The sequence below is a fragment of the Gadus morhua genome, chromosome 6 (assembly GCF_902167405.1).
Source record: "Gadus morhua chromosome 6, gadMor3.0, whole genome shotgun sequence".
In the NCBI taxonomy this organism is placed as follows: domain Eukaryota; kingdom Metazoa; phylum Chordata; class Actinopteri; order Gadiformes; family Gadidae; genus Gadus; species Gadus morhua.
In genome coordinates, this window is record NC_044053.1 from 8,508,683 (window position 1) to 8,532,358 (window position 23,676).

At 43.2% G+C, this 23,676-nt stretch overlaps 2 protein-coding genes across 3 annotated transcripts in view; one reads left to right on the forward strand and one right to left on the reverse strand.

Annotated features, from left to right (window-relative positions):
* Positions 1 to 78: 78 nt before the first annotated feature.
* Positions 79 to 11,791, reverse strand: LOC115546012 (LMBR1 domain-containing protein 2-B). Of its 2 annotated transcripts, none has more exons than XM_030359580.1 (18): positions 11,659 to 11,791; positions 10,938 to 11,154; positions 10,589 to 10,695; positions 9,919 to 10,017; positions 9,483 to 9,650; positions 6,191 to 6,401; positions 5,908 to 5,988; positions 5,544 to 5,660; positions 4,864 to 5,047; positions 4,240 to 4,421; positions 3,755 to 3,888; positions 2,920 to 3,025; positions 2,601 to 2,698; positions 2,096 to 2,199; positions 1,546 to 1,592; positions 1,330 to 1,444; positions 890 to 1,004; positions 79 to 562 (listed from the first exon to the last, which is right to left on the reverse strand). In XM_030359580.1, the coding sequence occupies exons 2-18, from the start codon at positions 11,109 to 11,111 to the stop codon at positions 499 to 501; spliced, it is 2,106 nt and encodes a 701-aa protein (XP_030215440.1). In that variant the 5' UTR covers positions 11,112 to 11,154; positions 11,659 to 11,791; the 3' UTR covers positions 79 to 498. The 2 variants fall into 2 exon arrangements, with proteins under 2 accessions (XP_030215440.1, XP_030215439.1); XM_030359579.1 differs by having other exon boundaries at positions 1,330 to 1,456.
* A 10,409-nt stretch (positions 11,792 to 22,200) lies between these two features.
* slc1a3a (solute carrier family 1 member 3a) overlaps positions 22,201 to 23,676 on the forward strand; it is a 17,577-nt gene continuing 16,101 nt past the window's right edge. Inside the window, exons 1-2 of the mRNA XM_030359551.1 lie at positions 22,201 to 22,396; positions 23,157 to 23,473. Coding sequence (XP_030215411.1) covers positions 23,290 to 23,473 — 184 coding nt within the window. The 5' untranslated portion in view covers positions 22,201 to 22,396; positions 23,157 to 23,289. The remainder of the gene's footprint in view (positions 22,397 to 23,156; positions 23,474 to 23,676) is intronic.

Sequence of the window (23,676 nt, forward strand, 5' to 3'; positions counted from 1 at the left end):
TTGTGTTTTTCCCGTCGGAAAAAACACAACAAAACAAACCCAAGCCTATAGCTGTATACGAAAGCTTGAACTTCAATGTATTTGTATTGTATTTTATTTTATTTGTTGAAATCAAAAGCTATACTTCTCCGCAGTTCTACTCCTCAGGTACAAATAACATAGTTAGAAATCACAGGTGCCAGCCTGTCCCCAAGTCGTAAATTGAATTGGGGCGGGCTGACATTGATTTATTCACCTTGAAGTCCGTGAGTATCAATAAATAACAGATTAAAAAAATGCCTTTGCAATAACGTCTTTGTAAACATCCTTCCATCCAGTAATAAACGTTGGAAAGCCTTCAGTCTTCCATCGGTGAGGGTTTTGCAATCACTCAGAGTTCTCTGCGTTTGACTCCGCTCCTCAGAGACATGTCACAGTAATTCTTAATTAGAATATGGCAAAAGGAGCGCTTTGCTGTTCATCCTGATTACACAGAGTGAAAGGGGTGTCCTCTTTCAATCACACATTATCAAAAAGTCTTGTTGAAGAAGGCGACAGCGACAGGTATCGTCCGCCTGTATATCTATGAAGTAGAAATGTACTTTGGGTTAGAAATATGTACAAAAATATAGTTAATATAGTACATTTTTGAATGTCGTTCTAAAGCTTAGATTTGATACAGACGTTTATCTTGCATGGATGTTTATTTGTATTGTTGATATTGAGGTTTATTTTATAACCTGTAGATTTATATTTTAGTTTTTGGACATATGTGTGTTGCTGTTGCTGTTATGCCTCAACTTCCCCTCAGGGATGAATAAAGAACCCGTCCATCATCTAGCTCTGTTCATATTTATTTCAGTTGGGTATTGAGTTGAGTTCATGCATGCACTTTTATTTTTACTCGTACCTCTTGGTTGGTGAGTGTGATGACAGATCTTCATCACTGTAGCTGGCGGAGGGACTGTCATGGAGTAGACTGGCCCTCTGCTCCCTGTTATCCTGGTCTCCCCAAGACAACCAGGCTATTCTCACACACACACACACACACACACACACACACACACACACACACACACACACACACACACACACACACACACACACACACACACACACACACACACACACACACACACACAATATAAGCTTTCGCAACTGTCATATTGCAAACTGCCATCTGCTCAATTTTATGGGCTAGTGTTGACAAGATTGTGTTTCATTCTGAGTAGGGGTTGGATTATAAAGTTTGTCCAACACTACATTGACTCCCATTAAGGAGGGGTGTTACATGACTAAAGTGTGAATGTGACACAAACCATGCACCTAATCAAAGTTCATGTTTTTTACCATTTTGAACGACTTCTGCAGAAGATGCGTTGTCATCACCATCACCATCTATCTCGGAGTAACCTTTACGGGCTTTACCATTGGTCCCCTGGTCGCTGTAGCGTTGCCTCCAACCCTGAGAGGAACACTGCAAACCATCAGCAGCTGGGCCGCTGAACAGCTATTGAGTAGACGCTCAGGGAGTGATATTAAGAGAACAATGGAGTTGCTTCATACCGATTTGCGATTCTCCCCTTCCTCGGCCCTCTGCCGCTTTCTCCTCTCTTAACAGAAAGCATCAAATGAATCATATTGCACATCGTAGAGAGACACATGAATGAGCCCATTTCAGAAGAGCCTATTTAAGCTGTTAACAGTGGAGTCTGTCAGAAGTGAACACAATTATAGCTTGTTGCACTTTTTGACTTTTGATAGTTAGTGTCTAATCAGGATACACATGTCATGGGCATTCGTCATCAATCATCATATTTATTTAAGTTAACTCCATCCAACATTGTGGCTCTTTAAGGAGAGCAAATGAACAAGTTGGATTCGAGAACAATGTCTACCTTATTATAAAACCGGTCAAATTAATTCAAGTGGTTGCAATGAACTACCGAAAAATCCCTACCGTTAAGTGACTACAATAAAGCTCCTATGTCAAAAAAAACACAATACAATTATGTTCAAACAATCGCTAAATGACTTACCAGACCAAATCACAAAAAACATTTTACAAAACAAAATGTGAAGTATCGATTGAAAGTATGGGAAGAAAGGGGAAAACCTCTTCTGAGCAGTTCCATGCCCTCGTCCACCAGGTCGGAGGTCAGGTCATCTTCTCTGATGTACTGCTGGATGCCTAGCAGGTTCAAACAGCGCGAGCCCAGTCTAAAGAGAAACAACATACACCAATGCTGAACAACCTATGAGGGAGTACATATCCGTCCTGACTACAAGCCTGTCAGATCATTTATCTAATTAATCACAAGTTATGCTTTAGTTATATTAAGATGTGATATAATTAAAAATATATCACGACATTCATGACATTCTTTCATAGTGTGATATTCAAGGATTTTGACTGCGTGAGCAGTACAGATTTTGATTGGATTTCGTCATTTTAGAATGCCCCTTTTTGCCCGCAGTTTCTTTGTTCTATTCAGGCATTAGGGTAGGGCCTGCTGTCTCTTTTAAAGCCCTTTGAGACTATTATTCTGCTGAAGGACTTTAACAATAAACAGAACCTCTTTGAAGAGTTGTGTCACGGCATTTCCTTTGTGCAGACTCACTTAAAATATGTAGCAAAGCAGAGCAGCAGAATCAGCATGGGGTAGTAGATGTAAAACCCGTCTGATATAACCGATAGCAGGCGCATGGAGCCCATAATCTACAGAAAACAGGGGAGAGGGAGATTTACTTTACACCAGACTGCAGGTAGTACATATGGCAGCATATTTACAAAAATATATATTTTCATATATAGATACGAATACTAATTTATATAAAAGCATAATAACAATAAATACATAATAATAATAATTAGATAAAGACATTTATAAATTCAATAAATGAATAAAATGTCGGTATATGTGTGCATGTGGAACCCACAGAGGTGTAGGAGGTCTGTATCCGGTCTTTGTGTGAGATGGCAGAGTCCATGTGAATCAGACCCAGAAAGTTAAGGCACAACGGAGGAGTGAGGCGGCAGAACAGCCTGAGAGGAAAGGGCAAAAGAGCAACAATAAAATGAGCCCAGACCCTAAGGGCACGTCAGGTTACCCTTCCTAGAACCAGAACACAGACATACCTTTCTATGTGTGGACATCTGGCCACTCCTGAAAACTGTCTGAACTAGCAATTATGTCATTTATACGTCACTCTCTCTCCCTCTCATTATTGGTCTCTTGTTGAATGGTTGGTGAAGGTTTAATATCACTGTTTCTCAATGCAGAGTAAAGATATGCCAGGGGAAGGCGGTCTGCGTGTTAAAACGTCAGGGCCACATGTATAGAACTCTGGGTAGGCTTCCGCGCAAATGAATGGCCCGCCAGAAGTTTGGTTTGAGGAACACCCATATGGAACTGTAAGATGCAATTAAGTGGTTGCATTTTAAGAATCATGAGTGTTTTTTTTTCCATTAATTTAGGATATAAAAGGAGAAGATAAATAATTGTAAGAATGGCGAAAAAATAGATTGCGCCAATGACACTTTGACAACCGGTTGCTACTGCAAATTACGTTTTAATGTTGTCCTGTTCGGCTAACTGCAAGTACCGACCAAACTGAAGGCTTTTATTCATATTGAGAATTAAGTCGGGAATAATTGATTTGATTAAGAATTGTGGCCATTCAGTGCACTCGTTCTTAATGTTAACCGTGTGTTCTGGAAACAGAAAAGTAAAAACTTCATCTCAGAAGAGCTCAATTAAGGGTTGGTCCTTACATGCCACTGAACTGCAGGCTGTAAGCGTCCGTCTGATGGTGTGGTACCAGGTAATAGTAGTTGAATACTCGTATTTGAAACACTGTAGAGTAGACACACACACAGAGGAAGAAGATACTGACAAAGCACGCCATCTGGTGGGAGAAAATACATAACACGACACAAACAAAAGAGAAAGCGATTGCATGAGATCAGGGAATAAGATAACAGAGGATATTTTGCATTTTAGATCTGCCTTCGCATTTGCACAAAATGAACCCTCTTGCAAAGAAGAATTAGGAATAAACATCACTGGATATTTTCTGGCCAAACATTTATATTGTTGTATATTGTCCATAAACTAAGTATTGTCGAAAATACTGTTTATTGTTACGAGAAACCTGAAACTATAGACTAATACTTGCATAGCAAAGTGAATCAAGCACATCTTTTCAAAACATTTGACCACAGTATTCATGGTCCTTTAGTGTTCCACAGGTGTTTACCTCGATGCAGATGTAGTTGTACTGCTTCTCTGCCATCTGGATGAGGACGGCGAAGAGGGAGAGGACAGGCTGGGAGCTGAAGAAGGTGCACTCAGACCACACCACTGCCAGGGACAGGGCCCCCAGGACCAGGAAGGCCAGCCTATAGAAAAATCGCCTAAACACACACTCCCAGTACCACTCTGTCAGTAGAGTGCACACACACACACACACACACGCACACACACACACACACACACGCACACACACAATGTTCCCATTAGGAGAAATGTAGTCCGATACTATGCATTGTGAAGGTGACACAATTTGTTAAATGAATGATTTAATTAGGATCCGTGTGGCAGACATTGAGTGGCAGAAACATATCCTACGCCTTCCAATTAACTAATAAATGGAACTGACACACTAGGGTTTTTATGCTTTAACAGCCGCGGGAGACACTATGTGTGCACCTCCAATCCAGCCAATCAAGAGAGACACAGCATACCCTACACCCAAAGTCAAGCCCACCTCCTCCTGACCAGAAATAGGGCTGGAGGACATTACAACATGTCGCTCCATTTGTACACAACTGAAGAAAAAATGCCTCCCAATCTGTAGTTAAAACTCCAGATGCCCCCTCACCAATGGTGGGGGTGTAGATGAACCTGCGCAGGGGGGTTGCGTGCTGCGCTGACGGGAAGCTGTGGACGACCTGCCGCAGTGGGCCGCCCTGGCTCTTGGCTACGTCTTCCAGATGGACAGCCTGCTCCAAGAGGATTGACCACTGGACCTGGGACTGCCGCTGCCTCTGGACGGCAGTGATCACCTAATCCACACACATATGTATGCATGTATTACGTAAGGGATAATGTATAGAACGCCGGCCATTATCGGGAAAATAAGCCACGACAGGGCGAACAGGACACCGACGCGCAGCGGAGGTGTCTTGCTTCACCCAGAAGGGGCTTATTTTCGATAATGACCGGCGACGTTCTATACATTTGCAAAAACTAAAAAATTACTTCACATGGTGTGTCCATCATTCGTAGTGTCGATCAGCAGAGAAATATTCTGCCAAAGACACTGATGTCGCTTAGCAACCGAAGACGCCGGGGTTAACAAGTTACTGGACTACTTGCGGAGTGATTCCAAAGACGTCATTAGAGGCATAAAATCCTTTGTTTTCCTTGACAGCGGCCAATTATACTTAGCAACGGTGAATTATCCAACATAATTCACCGCCGGAAGTTGTGAAGGGCCCATGCAAGTGAACGGAGAGTTCCACGGCATTGAGATTACCCGTGTAATAAGCAGTTACATACCTTTTTGTGAAGCTTTACTAGGCCTCCCTTGGTGGGGGGATCCACAACGGGTTGGTTTTCACTTCCAACACTGCCCTCAGCACCCCTCTCGATCCGCTCCCGGTAATCAGTGGGACACTGAGAGAAAGAGAGAGTGAGAGAGAGCAAGAGAGATTTTGTAAGCAAGTTCAGTATTTCTTGCTTGACCCATAGGTTTGATTTCAAGATAGATGTAGATACAAACAATGCATCTCCAAATGGACTATTTATCATAGAGGCGTTTACATACAAATACATCAGTTTAATTAATTTTATTTGATAAGATGAAGCAGAAAATTTTGGATCATTAAGGGGTCTGAAGTCTCTGAGGCTCTGGTGCCCTCACCTTTTGTAAAATGGTGTCCACACACTTTCTGAGAGTTGTGTCGTGCATATTACGTACAGACTCATGGGCAGATGCCACCTCCTGGGGAAAAACAAAATGATACAAAGGTTTTATATTTTTGTGATAAAGCTGTTTACAATATAAATATTTGTAGGTCGTTTTTTGAATAATTGTATTGTTATAGGTTTGCAATACCTTTCTGACCAGTCAGTGAATTCCAGAGTTGAAATTATTATGATTATTAGTCACAACTATTAAGTTATTATACAATATTTCCAATTACCTCCATAGCATCTGCCAAGTTCTCCTCTGCCTCTGCCTTCTCAGTGGCCATTTTAGCTGCTTTGAAATAGGTCTTGGCCAGTAGGTAACCATGGCAAGAGGCGAGCCAATAGGAGCGTGGGATCTCCACCAGGCCATAGCCTAGCAACAGCACCAGAAGAAACAGGCCCCAGGTGTTTGCAGCAGTGATGCCGATGGTCTGAAATTCTCTCCTGGTTCAGGCCAAAAACACAGTATATTGGTAAGACAGTTTGGGACTGGGTCATTCAAAGTCTTAAGTCTCTTAAAGTTGCAGGAGATAATATATTGTGGACGGTAGAAGAACAATGTCTAGGTTTGTCTCAGGTGAAAAGGTCACACTCAAACGTGTGTGTGAGTGAGTGAGTGAGTGAGTGAGTGAGTGAGTGAGTGAGTGAGTGAGTGAGTGAGTGAGTGAGTGAGTGAGTGAGTGAGTGAGTGAGTGAGTGAGTGAGTGAGAGAGAGAGAGAGAGAGAGAGAGAGAGTCTTAAAAGTATTGGTGATCCACACAGAATACCGGTTGTACAGACTTAACAGGTAGAAGAAACTGCTAAAAATACACAGGAATAGCATGTAGAGGTGTGGTTGGTTGAACTCTGTCTGGGAGGGAGATACGTGGCCCAGTAGGGGAGAGATAGGAGGGGGCGTGGCCCTGTAGGGGAGAGATAGGAGGGGGCGTGGCCTTGTCTGTATGAGAGATAGGAGGGGGCGTGGCCCTGTAGGGGAGAGATAGGAGGGGGCGTGGCCCTGTCTGTATGAGAGATAGGAGGGGGCGTGGCCCTGTCTGTATGAGAGATAGATAGATGGATAACTTTCATTGTCATTGCACATGTTACAGAGCAACGAAATTACCAGTTACATTCCGTCCAAGAAACATAAAAGACAGTGTGGGGAGACAGGACGGAGAGACTGTCAGGCGCTTGTTTGATAAGAAACATGCTGCCCTCTTTGGAAAAGGAAATATAAAAAGCTAAACAGAGGGTGACGAGGGAAAAAAAAAGTCAATACCCCAAACTATGCTCCTTTAAGGGGGGCACAGTGTAGGGATTAGCAAAAAACACCTTAACACATAAGCAACATATCAAGAACAGGCAGGGCATCTGTCTGCATAACAACCAGGGGAGAGGAGAGATATCAGCCTTCCAAGGCCGAAGTAGGGGAGACGAATAAAGATAACCATTGCTTTGGGTCAGGCCGACTCGGCCATTTTTCGCCAGCCTTAAAGTCTCTCTGACACTCTTTGTAGTGATCCAACTCCAGAATCCAAAAAGCTGAATTAGCCGAAATTCGATGGCCCGTTTAGGAGGGGGCGTGGCCCTGTCTGTATGAGAGATAGGAGGGGGCGTGGCAGGGGCGCAACTGCCTACTTTCTGGGGGGTATGCAGACACATAGCAGGCGCCCCCCCTCTTTGATCTGGGCACAAATTTGACCTAAAACACACTCTGATATGGAATCATTTTGAGTGCACCAGGACAGATATCCGGTGGTTTTTTTAGAGGCAGACTTTCTAAGATGCTCTGCCAGTGTAACAGCATACCGTGCTATGAGATCAAGGATACCCAGAAAATGTCCACTTCTAGGATTTCCTAACTGTGCATTTTTCCCCCCTCAGTGGCAGGTTTCTTTCTGCAAGGAAGAGTATGCAGTCGATCACTCGAGTCAACAGGCTCTCTGCATTTTTTTACCTAGGCATGAGCGGGATGCCAATTCTTTCCACATCATTCATGTGGTAACCACTTGTTTCATGGTGCTTCAGTATCTTTGAAAGACACCGCCAGTTATTATACCCCACCACAAGGCGCGTGTCAGCAACTCTAGCTCCACCAAAAAGCTTACATGCAAAAACATAGACTCTGTTAGAACTGTTGGAGTACAGTAACCAATAGGGGTGGGAAAAATAATAGATTCTTCGATGCATCGCGATACTGTGTAGAACGATTGAGTCTCGATTCAGATACGATAATAATCTTCTTCTTTTTTTGGATTATTAATTTATTAACTTTTGGATTATTAACGGAGTTATAAAGTATCAACTTTATAACTCAGTTTTTACTGGGTCTATTTACATAAAACAAAGAAAAAAAAAACAAGTTCCTTTATTTTTCTTGTTATGATCCGTTATATTGTAGGCTCCATTCTGATCAGTACACAGTTGCAAGACAACAGTAACCTATGGTTTTACTAGTAGTTGATTTAGCTAACCTGAATATTTACAAGCCTCCTCTTGATACACTGACATAAAAACGACTGTCTTTCAACCACTTTGAAAAGCTTTCTCTCATCCCTGCGCACCCTTTCTCCTTCCCAATCTTTATTTTTCTATGTTGTGACCCTGAGGGCTTTCTTCTCTGCCTCTCCATATTGAGGTACGGGTCATCAGATGACAATACGGTTTAAATGAAGACACTCTGGCGCTCGCCTCCAGGGCGTGGTCGAGGGGGCACCCACTGGAGCGCCGTGTGGGGAGGAGGGGGGGAGGGAGGCGTAGGAGCGGGGGGGGCGCCTTATCAGTGATGTTCCTCTGTTATTGTTGATCAACATATCATTTACACAAACGCTGTTATATACAGAAAATGCCGACTCAAATAATTTTTCTTCCATCGCTTTGGCGCCCCCTCTGGTGCGGCGCCCCTATGTGCCGCATATAGTGCATACCCACTTCTTGCGCCACTGGGCGAGGCCCTGTCTGTAGGGGCGAGATAGTAGAGTACGTGGTTCTGTCTGTAGGGGAGAGATGGAGGGGGTGTGGCCCTGTCTGTATCAGAGAGATAGAAGGGGGCGTGGCGCTGTCTGTATGAGAGAGATAGGAGGGGGCGTGGTCTTGTGTGTAGGGGATTGATTGCAAGAGGTGTGTCTCTATGGAAATAGAGCCAAATTTTCTTTGCTATGGAAATAAGCCAAGTCATTCAAATGAACCTGGTTAGGCCCTTGGGCGCTTGAGTAAATAAATAAATTAAATATTTGCCAGCCGTTGTGTGCAGTTAACTTTCTTTTAACAAGCCTGTTGCACTGATGCTATGACCAGTCCTTTTTTAGTGCTAGTAGGCCTATTAAGAGGTGCGGGTAATTCAGGTAGGTATATGTGTAGGCATGTTTTATAATAGTGTGTATTACGAGGTGTTCCGCGAAGATTCTTGATTGCGAATAGTGGTCCAAACACACACAAAGTTTGAATCCCTGCCACAATGGATGGTGTATTCAGTGGAATGCTACCACAAACCCTGGGTTCACGCCTCCTTCCCAGGGGCGCATAAGTAGCTAGTTTGTCTCTTACCATGTGAGGTACCACTGCGGGTGAGCGGCAACATAGATGAGCAGCGAGATGAATATTAGTAGGTAGGTGCCGTAGTAAATCCCATTTTCAATCAGAGCTGTTTTAATCTTTCCAACCCTGGAGAAAGCCCCGGACCGTGCATAGGATTGCATGAAGGGTATCAGCAGCCTAGATGGAAACACACGCACACACACAAGCACACACACACACACACACACACACACACACACACACACACACACACACACACACACACACACACACACACACACACACACACACACACACACACACACAAGTTTTCAGATGATTGATTGATGATTGATTGAAAACCTACCAGCCTACCCAGTGTACTGTACTGTACTGTGTAGATTTTGAAATGGCTGGTGAAGGCTGATCAACACCCCGGCTGGTGTGCTTGTTATGCGTGTCTTACCAGGTGAGACACTGGGACGTCCAGTAGACCACTCGCCAGAAGACTGGCAGGACACCATCTGGTATGTAACTCCAGGGCTCATGACACACCTTCAACGCACTACGCCACACACACACACACACACACACACACACACACACACACACACACACACACACACACACACACACACACACACACACACACACACACACACACACACACACACATTTATTAGAGATAGAGGACAGCATTATTCAACTTGAGCATGTTGAGTAACTTTGAACATTTACTCCATAAGTAATCAAATTAAAAATGAAAAACAGAAGGTTGGGAACTAAAACGTTATGTAAGATTGAAAAATCCCATGTCACTTTTCTACTATCAAAAAGTGCCTTCATGATTGGCATACATATCGAACTGGTTTAACCATTAGCCCACAACCAGCCATTATTCTTTGTTCAAAAGACTGAAAATAGAAATTCAGTTTTATTACATTAAGAGTACATCACAAGAGTCACAAGGCTGATTTAATAATTGTATTATGTACTGTTCTTCAAAAGAACTTCAACAACAGACTTATCTAAACCAGGAAAGAAATTGGATTTGATATTATTATAGCGTCCTTTGGAATGATGAATAGTACTTTGCACTGACGAGGGGTGGGGATGTTAAGGGTGTGAATAGTTACCTGCTGGTTGGAAGGATGGATTCGTTGGATTGTGCCTGATCTGTTTTGGAATGACTCCCTGGAACAGGGGGCAGTGCATTATAAATCTTGCACTGATTGTAAATGGTCTGGAAGAAGAGGACAAAACACACACACACACACACACACACACACACACACACACACACACACACACACACACACACACACACACACACACACACACACACACACACACACAGAGCGAGCGATAGTGAGACAGAGTAAAATCAGAAGATATAAAGGCTCTTGATAGTTGTGGTTATAACCATCAGAACAACATAAGTCACGTATAACGCTTTGTCTTCCACTCTCTGGTTGTTTTTCTTACCGTGCTAACATCGAGCGGCAGTATAAAGACGATGAGGAAGCACAGGTACCAGGCCAGCAGTGTCCCAAACAGGACCATGGGTTGCTGCTTCCCAAAGTCCCCATAGCGATGGAGGAGATACAGGGCCAAGAAGAATACGCCTACAACAATCACACCCAGCGCAGCAACACTCATTGCGATAATGAGGGGCGTCGATTAGTTGTATAGACTCATATCACTGAAAGAAGGAGAGATGTGAGAGGTGGGATAACTACGTTATTACTCCATAGCTCCTTCATACAATATGAAATACCATGATGCTAACGTTACAGGCTTTGGCAGCCGAGTTTCAAGAACAAATTAAAACAGATACCAGATAACGTTATATAACGGTTGCAAAAATAAAATCAGAACAATTTCTACCTAATGTTGTAGATGTGAATCATTCTTCCATTGTTCACAAAACGGCCTCGCAATATAGGCTGTTTCTATTTATCTAAAGTTTGGCAGCTGTTGTTGCCATTCCAGTCACTCAAAAATAAAAAACGATCACAAAGACACGATAATACCATCACAAAGACACGAGGTAAATAACGTAATGTTATTACATTCTGCTACAAGGCATCATTCATCATGCCATGTCTTTCTAATAGTCGAACAATCAGTAAGGCTTTTATTATGAAGATCATAAGAACAGACTATTAAAATAGAAAGCTTATTGTAGTACAATGACGGACTTTACCTTGCCCTACAAGTTCTTCTCCTCAGCCAACAACATATGTCAAGACTGTCTGATTCTGAATGTAAAATAACACGGTGTTCCCGAAATTCTCGTTCAGTCAGTAAACACAACCTTTGGATATTATTACGTAAAACGTAACGCGTACGCGAGTTCAATTTGGAATTGTGGGTAATGTAGTCAAGGGGATCAAAGAACAGAGCGCAGAGAAACAGTCACGTTTTATATATTTATTTGGAGTATCACATATAGACATTGGCTTGAGGCATAATTTGCAAGAAAAATATTTGTTATTGTATGTAAATTTGAAGAGGGGGTACCCAATCACAATTGTCCTAATTTCCTTAAACAATGTATTCAATTGAATAATTGATTAGGGCTGTTGGAATAAGGTTATGTTAATGGTTTCCCAAAATTCAAAACAACCACAAAATAATGTTTTCCCCGTGCCCAACCATTACACGTTGCTGGAACATACTCTTCAGTAGACAATAATTGCATTACGTGATTGCATATCATGCCAATGTTGTTGAACTGAAAATATGCATTGTTCTCCGTGTCATTCAGTTATGTATGAACATCCAGAGTAAGGGATCGTCAGCATACAGTGAGCCCAGCAGGTTGAAGCAAACCGCCCTGTGTTCCAGCAGCACCTCCAGTTGACCCAGTAGATCCAGACACAGGTGCTCCATAAGGGTCAAACAGACTGACCAGTTCTCGCCTGCACCAGAACCGGTGACCCCCAGGGCTTCCATCCACACCGACCCAAAAAGATCCAGGGACCCTGGCCAATCTTCAAGAACATCATCAAACAGCTCCATGGTTTGATTTACTACCTGCTGATCTAATCAACCAATTAGTAGTTGGTCCCTTCAGAGTTTGGTGTTTTTTTCCATGTGTAGGCGTTCCCTCTGCTTACAAAGATTGTCCTGCAGTGTCGTTCATTTCTTGAACCGCCTATCAGTGATAACCGCGAGAACACTCATTTGAAAGTGAATTAGATGTAGGCTTATTCGTCCTGGTGTAGATAGGCATGCAGTGCAGCACCGCCGCCACACTCCTGTCCTGCTGCATTACTAACAGATTAGTGAGACCATCTGCCATTCTGATCCTGTACTTACATTAACCCTTCTCTATACTATTCTCCTTCCCCCACTCTCTCTCTCTCTCTCTCTCTCTCTCTCTCTCTCTCTCTCTCTCTCTCTCTCTCTCTCTCTCTCTCTTTCTTTCTCTCTCTCTCTTTCTTTCTCTCTCTCTCTCTCTCTCTCTCTCTCTCTCTCTCTCTCTCTCTCTCTCTCTCTCTCTCTCTCTCTCTCTCTCTCTCTCTCTCTCTCTCTCTCTCTCTCTCTCTCTCTCTCTCTCTCTCTATTCGCTCATCCGGACACTGAAAACTGACATTGTCCCAAACCACGACATGAGGATGCAATACCTGCTGATGATATTGCAGCTCACATTCAAAAAAATAAATCCAGACGACCACCCAGAAATGTAAGATGTTCAGTGTTGTGTGGCCCCAGGGTTGCACGGGGGGTGGATAACACCCTGATTATGGGGGACAAGGCCAACCCACACTGGCCAGGGACTTCCACAATGGCATGTCGCTGGCCAATGATGTTCATGCTGCTCCTTCTCTTGTTCGCCAGCGTGAACCCTGCTCTGTCTACAAAATGTATTCATAGGGGATTTCCATGGAATCCAATTCAAACAACCTATATCCACACAATTAATATAAAATAGATTACAGACGCAGGTAATAAAGAAAGACTTCTGCAATCATGTTTTTTAATGTACTCCTGGTTTATATAAATTGTTATATAGTGCCATTTAGAGTATATGGCAGATGGCAAGGAGGAGTGAGGGGAACATATAATTCATTATATTAATATATATTGAATTATATATAATATTCAACTTTGTAACGTGGAAACCCCTCACCCACGACCATGCTACAAGTAGCATAGGATTGTGTAAGCGTCAGTGCTGTAAGTGTGTGAGTGTACACTTACCTACCGATATCGTTACTCTCCGTCCCTTTCTGAGTTGCACTCAAAGGGTACTCTGTACTTGAATCATGCGTATCCAGTGGCGATGGAGGACAGGGGCAGTGGTAGAAAGGCTGACGCTGTTGACTCTTTCAAATTTAGTTTTTTTGAACAACTCTTTGTTGTATCAGGCAGTCGGCTGGCATTGATCTGAAGCACAATATCAACAATGAGAGCCTCTGGCTGTTGGGAGAACAACGCAGGCCTTCCACCCTCATATGGTAGTCTTGCCATTCTTCAAAAGGGAAAATATCCTTGCAAAAGTATGCAGTATTTGTTTCCTCCCCTCCCCTTTGTATTGATAAAGTGATAAACAAACAAAAACCAAACCCTGTTATCCTCTCTGAATGTCCTGCTTATGGTGGCTACAGAGAGTCCTCTGAAATTGGGCTGTAATCTATCACAGATGCCTGAGTTACGCCTGAAAGTGCTGTTCTTGGTCTTCCTCATCCTTGTGCTCTTCCTCCTCCTCCAACACCTCTTACACATACTCTTCCAACCTCTGGTTCTCAGATTGATTACATCCAATGTTGGTATCAATAATCAATGCACCAGTGCACCCTGAAGTAGTTTATAATATACAGAAATGGTTTGATCACTGTGGAGAGTGTGGATGGTGGCTGGTTTAAGCAAGCTCTCCTGGACAGAGTCAGACTGATTGCACTCTGGGGCAGGCTGAGGCCATCGAGAAGACGAGGCACACCATTGAGCGTCTATGCGCACAGATTCAACCAGCCAACACTCCCCATTCTCTGGGAGATCTCCTGCATGGCAGCATGGATAACCTGCTTCATGTACCATTGTCCTAAAAAACTCTACAATAAACCAGTTTTCGAAATCCTCATCCTGTGTACGGGTTATGGAGGGGCCCAAGAAAGCCACCTAGGTGGATTGTGGCGGCCCCCTAAGATGTGTGTAGCAGTGAACATTGTTACACCAGATCAATAGAGATCTGGTGTATGTTGTTGTGTGTTAATGATAACTGTGTTGTAGTTGTGATTAACTTTTGCTGCCCTTGTTAACCATTTCGTAACACGTTGCATCACAGTGTGAAATTTAGTGTGCGTGAGAATGTGTAATCACAACCTGAACTTGATTAAAAAAAAATCTCCAAAATAATGATAGATAAATATAAATAAATAAATAATGAAGTCTAATTTATGTTCGATTTTTCAATGTTCAGCCAACTCAGGATGTTGTATATCTGCCGTCTCCGGTGCAGATATTAACAGTCTGTTGCCATGATTTAAGCACAATGTTTTGGTTACAGCAAAACATATTGTAACTCTTACAAAAATCTTTGATTTTCGAAATTGTACTAGCCTATTAGCAACCTTTAATCAATTATTGATCAATTATTGAATACAGTTTATGTATTTCAACTGCTGAGAGTTAGGTTCTGAGAGGACTTATCATTTCTCAATAGTTTCCACTAGATGGCGATAATGGATGCTGAAATTGAATGGGATAAACAGCATGGCTGTTTGCATCGATTTGTTTTAAGTTTCTACTTTCTTCCTTCTTACTTTCTGTCTTTCCGCCTTTCTTCTTTCCTTTTGTTCTTTCATTCCTCAGTTCTTTCTTTCTTTCTTTCCTTCTTCCTTGATAAGTGAACTTTATCATAAGGCTCTGGCTTTCTGGCCAGACCTGTTGACATACACCTTTATACTTGTTTGGATACAGTACTATCCAAACAAGTCAAAGCTATCCTCATACTATTGTATTGCTAATATCTCTATTATCCTTTAGTTATCCTATTTACTAAGGGGGCCCTTTGTATGCCAAAGAAGACAATAGTTGAATACCAGAAAAGCATTGTATTTTACCTTTTTATGTTTTTAATAGGGAAATGTAACCCTAAACACCTGATTAACAAAAGCCACTGTCTCTGTCTCCAGACACTCCCATGACAACAGAAGGGCATCGCCTACAGGAGATAAAGCCCTACAGTCTATTACAGCTCACCTACCTGTAACCTATAACCTGATATTAAATAGAACAGATGTCACAGGGCTTCATTTTTTGTGCATCCATTGTACGAGATAACCTTCATCCACCGAATTGTGAATTATGAAATATCAGAATTGTTTATCAATATCTTTAAAGTTTGCAAAGAAGTATAACAAAACTCTCTGCAAAGAAGATTGAATAAAAAAAGTTTCAAATCAAGGTCTTTGCTCCCTCTCTTCAACTCTGTGACCGTGTCATGTGTTCTACAGTGAATGTATTTAGGGAGTCCGCCAAGTTGCTACACTTTTCCTCTCTCTCTGAAAAATACCCATTTTCTGTGACCCTTGTTACCCACTTTATTCTTCCTTTTCATTTCCTTTGATACTCCACTCTCACTCTCTCTTTCTCCCTCTCTTTCTCTTGCTAACTTTATCACTCTCTGTATCAGCCTTTATTCTCTCTCCAATCAGATGAGACGTATTTGTGAATGTGTGTGTGATGTCTATTTGTGCACCCGTACGCAAATGATTGCGTGTGTGTGTGTGCGTGTGCGCACGTGGACTCCCAGTGTGTCCGGCAAACAACAGCCTGAGCACTCGGAGACCTCTGGGTTTGAAGTCCCGATAATTTGATCCATGGGAAACCCAGGTGGACAATGATAGCGGGGGATAATGCGGACCCGGTTTTGTTTGTCCCCAGAGGGCCACCGTAGACTGCAGTCATTGGAACCTGTCCTGGATACATCACTCTCATGGGAGCCTGACTCTGCTCAGCGAGTTGGGCGGTATGGGACAGCTAGAGTTACTTAAACACAACCCGGGGTGCACTGAGGCCGTAACCTCCCCGTGAGTGTCTTTTTAGCAACCAGCGTCTCTGTTGGTTTCTGTGTGTCTATGTGTGTGTGTGTGTGTGTGTGTGTGTGTGTGTGTGTGTGTGTGTGTGTGTGTGTGTGTGTGTGTGTGTGTGTGTGTGTGTGTGTGTGTGTGTGTGCATGCATGTTCTTGTATTTCTGATTTTCAATTACTTATTAATAGGGAGTCTCCAAACATGAATTGAATAGCCTGAGACGTTTCTTGTTGCGGGAAATACTACAGCCATCTTGGTCATTAGGCAGGGCCGGATTAACAAATCATAGGCCCCTGGGCACAAATGTCTGAAGGTCCCCCCCCCCCCCCCCCCCCCCCCCCTCCCCGAAAAAAATCAGGAAAAAAAATTTCATACATTTTTCATCTCTACCGCGTTTTTTTTTTTCACCATAGGTGGACTGGCTCAATTGACAGGTTATGGGAGGGGGGTTAACTGTCACATTAGGCCACTATATTGTTCAGAATTATTATATTGCTGTTCTTATGACATTCGTTTTAATAATGAATTTTAAACGAATACCCTATTTAATAATACCATGTATAACTATTTTAAGAGTACAAACATTCATAAAAAAAAAAAAAAAAAAAAAAAGTTTCTTTCGTGTGGTGCCCCCCCACTGGCTGGGAATGGTTGGGGCCCCTGGGCACATTGCCGTGGGCCCTAATGGTAGATCCGGTCCTGTCATTAGGTCAACATCTTGGAACAGATAAGATTGACGAAAGGGTCAGTAAAATGTTATTTGGTCTCATGAGAGGACGGATAGCAGAAGAGACCGAACACCGATGGATTTCTGGTGGAAACGTTCTTGCTTGGACGAGAGCTTTTATGGCTCCTCCAGCTGTTCTTTCACACGAAGAAGGTCAGACACACACGCACAATCACACGCACATGCACGCACACAAACACACAAACATGCACATACACACACACACACACACACACACACACACACACACACACACACACACACACACACACACACACACACTCACACACACATATTCCGAACATTTGCTGGTTCATGTGGCCCACTCTTCCTTCTCTTTAAGGGACGGGACATTTTACAACTTATCCTCGTGAAAGCCATTCCTGCTCTGTCTCTGGAAGACAAAGGAGTCTGTTGTGGTGTGTTGTGATAGCTGACAGGGAGATGCCATGGGTCACTGTGCTGTGGTGAGGGCTAGGAATGATGGGTCCTGCTTTCAATGCATTCCAAATGGTAAGATGCTCTTCTTCAAAGACCACCAAATTCGGGGTGAATTGGACAATGTGCACACACACACACACACACACACACACACACACACACACACACACACACACACACACACACACACACACACACACACACAAACACACACACACACACACACACACACACACACACACACACACACACACACACACAAACAAACAATCAAGCATGTGTAACCACGCTACACACGTATAATTTTGTAATTAAGAGGGATATGTGTGAGATTATAAGTTTGTAGTAAGTAAGAGTGATCAAATATCATATCACATCATATATAATTGTATTAATAGTAGGAACACTTGCATACTTCAGTACTATAGCATTTATAGTATTCATAGTAATATAGTATATAGTATAGTGGAAGAATACCGAAATAACAATATGTAACACCAGTTGATCAAGTCCAAGCTAGAAGTATTTTTTATGAATGAATGAGCTAGACATAGAGCAAGAGTGTTGACATGGCAAACAAAACGTGGGAGATATGAGCAGCCAAAGAGGGAACCAACAGAGAAGAAAATCGAAGATTTGATAAGAAGAGTTAATATCTTGGACAACAGTGTTTGCCAAAAATGTGTGACTGCCTCATAGAATTGTTGATCTAAGATCAAGAAACTGGAGAAACTACACTGGGGACAGAGAGCATAAGGGAAATACAACTGCTGAGAATGATGATTCTAATGACAGGAGCAACCGTGTGTGGAAATTATTTTTAGCAGCAGAAAAACCCTTCACATTTTTAGAACTGAAGTGATGCAGACGTCATCAAATGGAAATAGATGGAGCAGCTAACAAGAATTGGGGAACCATCAACACGACTGGTATTTATTGACTTATAATTTCATTTAATAATTTGCATTTTATATTATATTTACCGACAGCACCTTTTGTAAAGGTTAAACATTTCAGCACGCTTGGCAGTACCGGTGTGGGTACCGGATTGACGCGGCTGCCAGATCGACTCGGGGTTCTAGGCTTACAGATGACGTATCGACAATTGACGTATCGACACAAGCCAACGGACAAAACCCGGAAGGGTTGTTTATAAACGATTGTTAATACTTTGGAATAAGATGGGAATGAATGAAACGTGCATGCGCATTGAAAAGACAGTGTTTACAGGAAGTGTGTCATTATTGCGGATCTAGGACCCCGAGTCGATCTGGCAGCCGAGTCAAACCGACACCCACACCGGCTTAACTGGCATAATAGCTGAAGTAAGAGACAGAAATGTAATCTGGAAGATCAGTAAATGATGAACGATCTGATGAAAGACAAAAAGCAGAGGTGGGTTCCCTCTACACTATGAGTACAATTAAAGGGGACATATTATGAAAACAACACTTTTCTTTGGATTTTGATTTTTTGAGTGAGATATGCATTTCTGAAAGTACCCCGCCTACAGTTATCAAACGAGCAAGTCCGTTTCAGCGCTGCCTCCTACGTAGGGGCACATTTGTATATTACCTCCCACATCCCCAGCCCCCTCCAATCAGAGCATAGCTACGATTTTGTGGACCAGCGGACGAGCTGGGCCCAGACCAGAGTCGGCTCCAGAGCAGATCTACTGGAGGGGCATGGGTCGCCAGCGGGGGGGCACTGCCTTTTGTGAAATATTTTAACGCAAAAAAAGGGGGAGGGCTGTCGTGGATGCTAAACGCAAATAAATGGAGTTTAACCACCACTGTTATGTCATAAATAGTTTATTCACATCAACAGTTTATCCAAAAAAAATATTAAGTAGGCCTGGCACTGTTTATAAACCTAGAGAACAGCCTCCACAATAATCAAAAACACCCCTGACAACATATAAGCTTTAGTTCAGACCAAAGATTCACCTTGCAACGGCTTGCAACTCGCAACTCCTTGCGACGAGACGGGCTGCGACGTTCTAAAACTGGGCCGTTCACACTGGCTGCAACGGGCTGCGACGCTAGGTGGTTTCCCTAGCAACTGTGAATGCTCTGGCACAGCTGAGAGCCGCAACAGCATTATTTGCGTAGGTTAGGTTAGATTAGTTAGGTTTGCAATTAGTTAGGTTTGCAATTAGTTTTATTTTTATTTTGCTTGAGAGTAGGCTAGAGTTACTGTGTTTTGTCATTCTCCGGATATCGGATATTTCAATCTGATATTTTTATGCTGGAGTGGACAGTACGGTACCGGGAGAGTAAGGCCGTGACGTACAAGTTGTTCTGTGCTGTGATTGGCTGAAGAGAAATAGTTAAATTGGCGCGTTCTAAAACTGGACCATGCGATTTCCACAGCATAAGAAGACCCGTGTAATATAAGGGATAATGTATAGAACTCCGGTCATTATCGGGAAAATAAATAAAATAATGACCTGTGGTAGGAGGGGCATTAATGACCGCTAGGGGGGGCACGGCCCCCAAATGCCCCCCCTTAGCGCCGACACTGGCCCAGACACCCTGGCAGGGAGTCCGGAGGCTCCGGCGGGGGAGCTTTGGCGGCAGTCCGGCACCTCCGGCGGGGGGAGCTCGGTGGCGGGCCGGCAGCTCAGCTCCCGGAGTGCAATCCCTTTCTCCTCGCGGTTCAATTTGGACTTCAGAGACTCAAGGCCAAAGTTCCTTTCCCCCCAATTCTTCTCAACCATGGCCGAGTTAAACCCCACAACGAGTCTTTACGAGTACCAGAGACGTCATTCGCAGTCTTGATGATTCATAATATCATCCAAGGCGCACATAGCTTTTGGCCGTGATATTAGATGTAATATTATATAAATACCTATATATTATATAATAATAATAATAATATCATTAATATTATTATAATTATTATGATTATAATATTATATTATATAGATTTAGAACTCCGGGAGTCCGCAAACGGCAATAATCACTTCTCCTCCATGCTGTTGTTCACTCTGACAGCTCATTGGTCAATGGGCAGTAGCTCATTTGCATTAAAGCTACAGACACCGGACACAGCGCATTCTGAAGGGACTGAAACAGAAGGGAATAGCGGTTGGCAAGATTTTTTTCCTAAAAGCAATTTCCAGCAAACAGCTTGTAAAACATGTTTTCTGGAACCCATATACTATGTTTACTTGTTGGGAAAACACCATATGTCTCCTTTAATCTTTATTATTCTTTCCAAATGTCCGAACATTTCCATGACACCCGTTTGATTCCAACTCTAACTCTCAAAAAGAAGCATGGTATTTGCAAGTTTAGAGGAAACGAACACACACCGCCCACACACACACACGCATGCAGGCATGCACACACACGCACACACATAAAAACACACACACACGCACACACGCGCACAAACTCACACAAACACACACACACACACACACATACACACACACACATGCACATACGCACAAACAGACACAAACACACACACACACACACACACACACACACACACACACACACACACACACACACACACACACACACACACACACACACACACACACAAACACACGCACATACACACACTCAATGAGGTAACCGTCTTCAAAATAGTCAAGGCATGGGTCCAAGAAGGCATTGGTTTGGAAAACCAATGCCTCCAAAGGCATTGGTTTGGAAAAATTGACAAATGCTAGATATTGGCCTGCTTTGTTTGTTCAAGCCCAGCAGTTTGTGACCTACTGGACCTTGTACATGACTACTCCACAAGAGTTTGATTGGCTGAATTTGTGTGCATTGAGAAGTATGTTGGTAATACATAAACCACAACACACTTTTGGATAGATAATCCACTCCCGATATTGTGATGGATGGATTCAAGTCTATTCTGTTCCGTTGCATAATACTTCTTCTGGAAACCGTCATCCTGCTTAAACCTGTGAACCTTGAAAAAACATTTTGATAAAGAAGATTGGGAAGAAAGGGCGAAGCAAACAAGAAGGTTCTTTCTCTCCTTTTTTCTCCTGCTTGGAAAGCTCATTATTCCTCAAGTCCCCTTCTGTCTGGAAAGCCCTCCCTCCCCCGACTCCCTGACCTGCACCCCCACCCACAACCTTACCCAATACCCCAACCTCCACAAACCTCCATAGTGTTCACTCATTTCAGACTTCTCTTTTCGCTCTCTCTCTCTCTCTCTCTCTCTCTCTCTCTCTCTCTCTCTCTCTCTCTCTCTCTCTCTCTCTCTCTCTCTCTCTCTCTCTCTCTCTCTCTCTCTCTCTCTCTCTCACACTCACTCACTCACACTCTCTCTCTCTCTCTCTCTCTCTCTCTCTCTCTCTCTCTCTCTCTCTCTCTCTCTCTCTCTCTCTCTCTCTCTCTCTCTCTCTCTCTCTCACACTCACTCACTCACACTCTCGCTCTCTCTCTCTCTCTCTCTCTCTCTCTCTCTCTCTCTCTCTCTCTCTCTCTCTCTCTCTCTCTCTCTCTCTCCCTCTCTCTCCCGCTATGCACCGCCTCCTTGCTCTCACTGGCTTGTTGCTTCCTCCTGCCCCCTTCCTACGTTCCACCCGGTGCCTCCCCGCCGTTGCTTTACACTACTCAGTGCTACTCCGCACCACCCAAACAGTCGCCACGTTTCACCTCCTCCTGTATCCTCTCACCACCCGACAACCTACCAGGACTTAAACTGATCATTCACCAAACTTCATTGGCTACCAAGGGACCTTTCTGTTGGGTCACGTTAAGAGGTAGAGAACTTTATCTTTTCCGTTGGACTTGATTGTGGATGTGTGGATGTGTGTGTGTCTAGTGTGTGTGTGTGTGTGAGTGTGTGTGTGTGTGTGTGTGTGTGTGTGTGTGTGTGTGTGTGTGTGTGTGTGTGTGTGTGTGTGTGTGTGTGTGTGTGTGTGTGTGTGTGTGTGTGTGTGTGTGTGTGAGTGTATGTGTGGGGGTGTGTGTGGGTGGGTGTGTGTGTGTGTGCCCATGTGTGGGTTGTGCAATGAATATGACTGCAAAAACGGTTGAGTTAGCCACATGTGGATTCATCTTGCTTAGGAAATACTAGTTAATGCAAATCTACATTTTCTGAACATAAATTGACAATTATGCCTGCTGCCTAAATGACTATCTTCTTGTGCTTTAAGATGGATTAGATTGTTACATTTGATTTCATCATGGGTCAGTATTTATCTAGTGTCCCTTTAAGAATGTTGACCCACTCACTTGTGATGATAGGAAGTTTTCATCAGCCCATTGAAATAACACCTTAAACCTTTCTGATTATGTAAGCACAGAAAATATAGATATAACATACAATATTATTTAAAATTATAATTAAAATATCTATAGACTATTTTACGATTTGTTTACAGATATTTACTAAGTTGCAGTTGATATTGACGAAAGCTCTTTTCAAGTACATGGTCAGAAATGAAAGTTCTCTCACTTGAAAAGTAAGTGAACACAGAATAAAATGTTGTTGTTTTTTTATCGTTTCCTCATTCAAAGGCTCATTCCACAGCTTTGCGCAGAGGAAAAGAAGGAGTAGAGAGAGAGAGCATTTCCAGGAGACAGTTGGCCCTTTATTGACGCTCTCCAGCGGAGCTCCAGAGACCCAGCTCCGACCGGGGCGACAGCAGCCATGACCCAGAGCAACAGGGAAGCCCCACAGCAGGGCCGAGGCAGGCTCCAGCAGATTCAAGATGGGATCCAGGCGCGCTCGCTCAGGGCCAAGAAGAGCGTGCAGAACATCACAAAGGATGACGTCAAGGGATTCCTTACGAGAAACGCCTTTGTTCTCCTCACCATTGCTGCCGTTATTATTGGTGAGCGCACAAACTATTTTAAATTGCAATGGTGAAGTGTAGCTGAGTTTGTGGAGCAGGGCGATATACCGCCAGGGTTAGGGTTTGAGTCCAGCTGGGGACATGCGAGTTGCCAAGTTGCAAGACACTTTGGATGAATTCATTCAAAGGGCATATCATATGAATCTAAGCAATGTTAGAGCTTGCGTTCTGAAAATCATATA

Excerpts from the sequence above, each read along its gene's own strand:
- LOC115546012 (XM_030359579.1), bottom strand. The coding sequence starts at position 11,111 with ATGAGTGTTGCTGCGCTGGGTGTGATTGTTGTAGGCGTATTCTTCTTG. Across the intron at positions 2,699-2,919 it reads TACAGACCTCCTACACCTCT|ATTATGGGCTCCATGCGCCT; the intron begins GTGGGTTCCACA and ends TGTTTTCTGTAG. Across the intron at positions 1,593-2,095 it reads CATGGAACTGCTCAGAAGAG|AGAGGAGAAAGCGGCAGAGG; the intron begins GTTTTCCCCTTT and ends CTTTCTGTTAAG.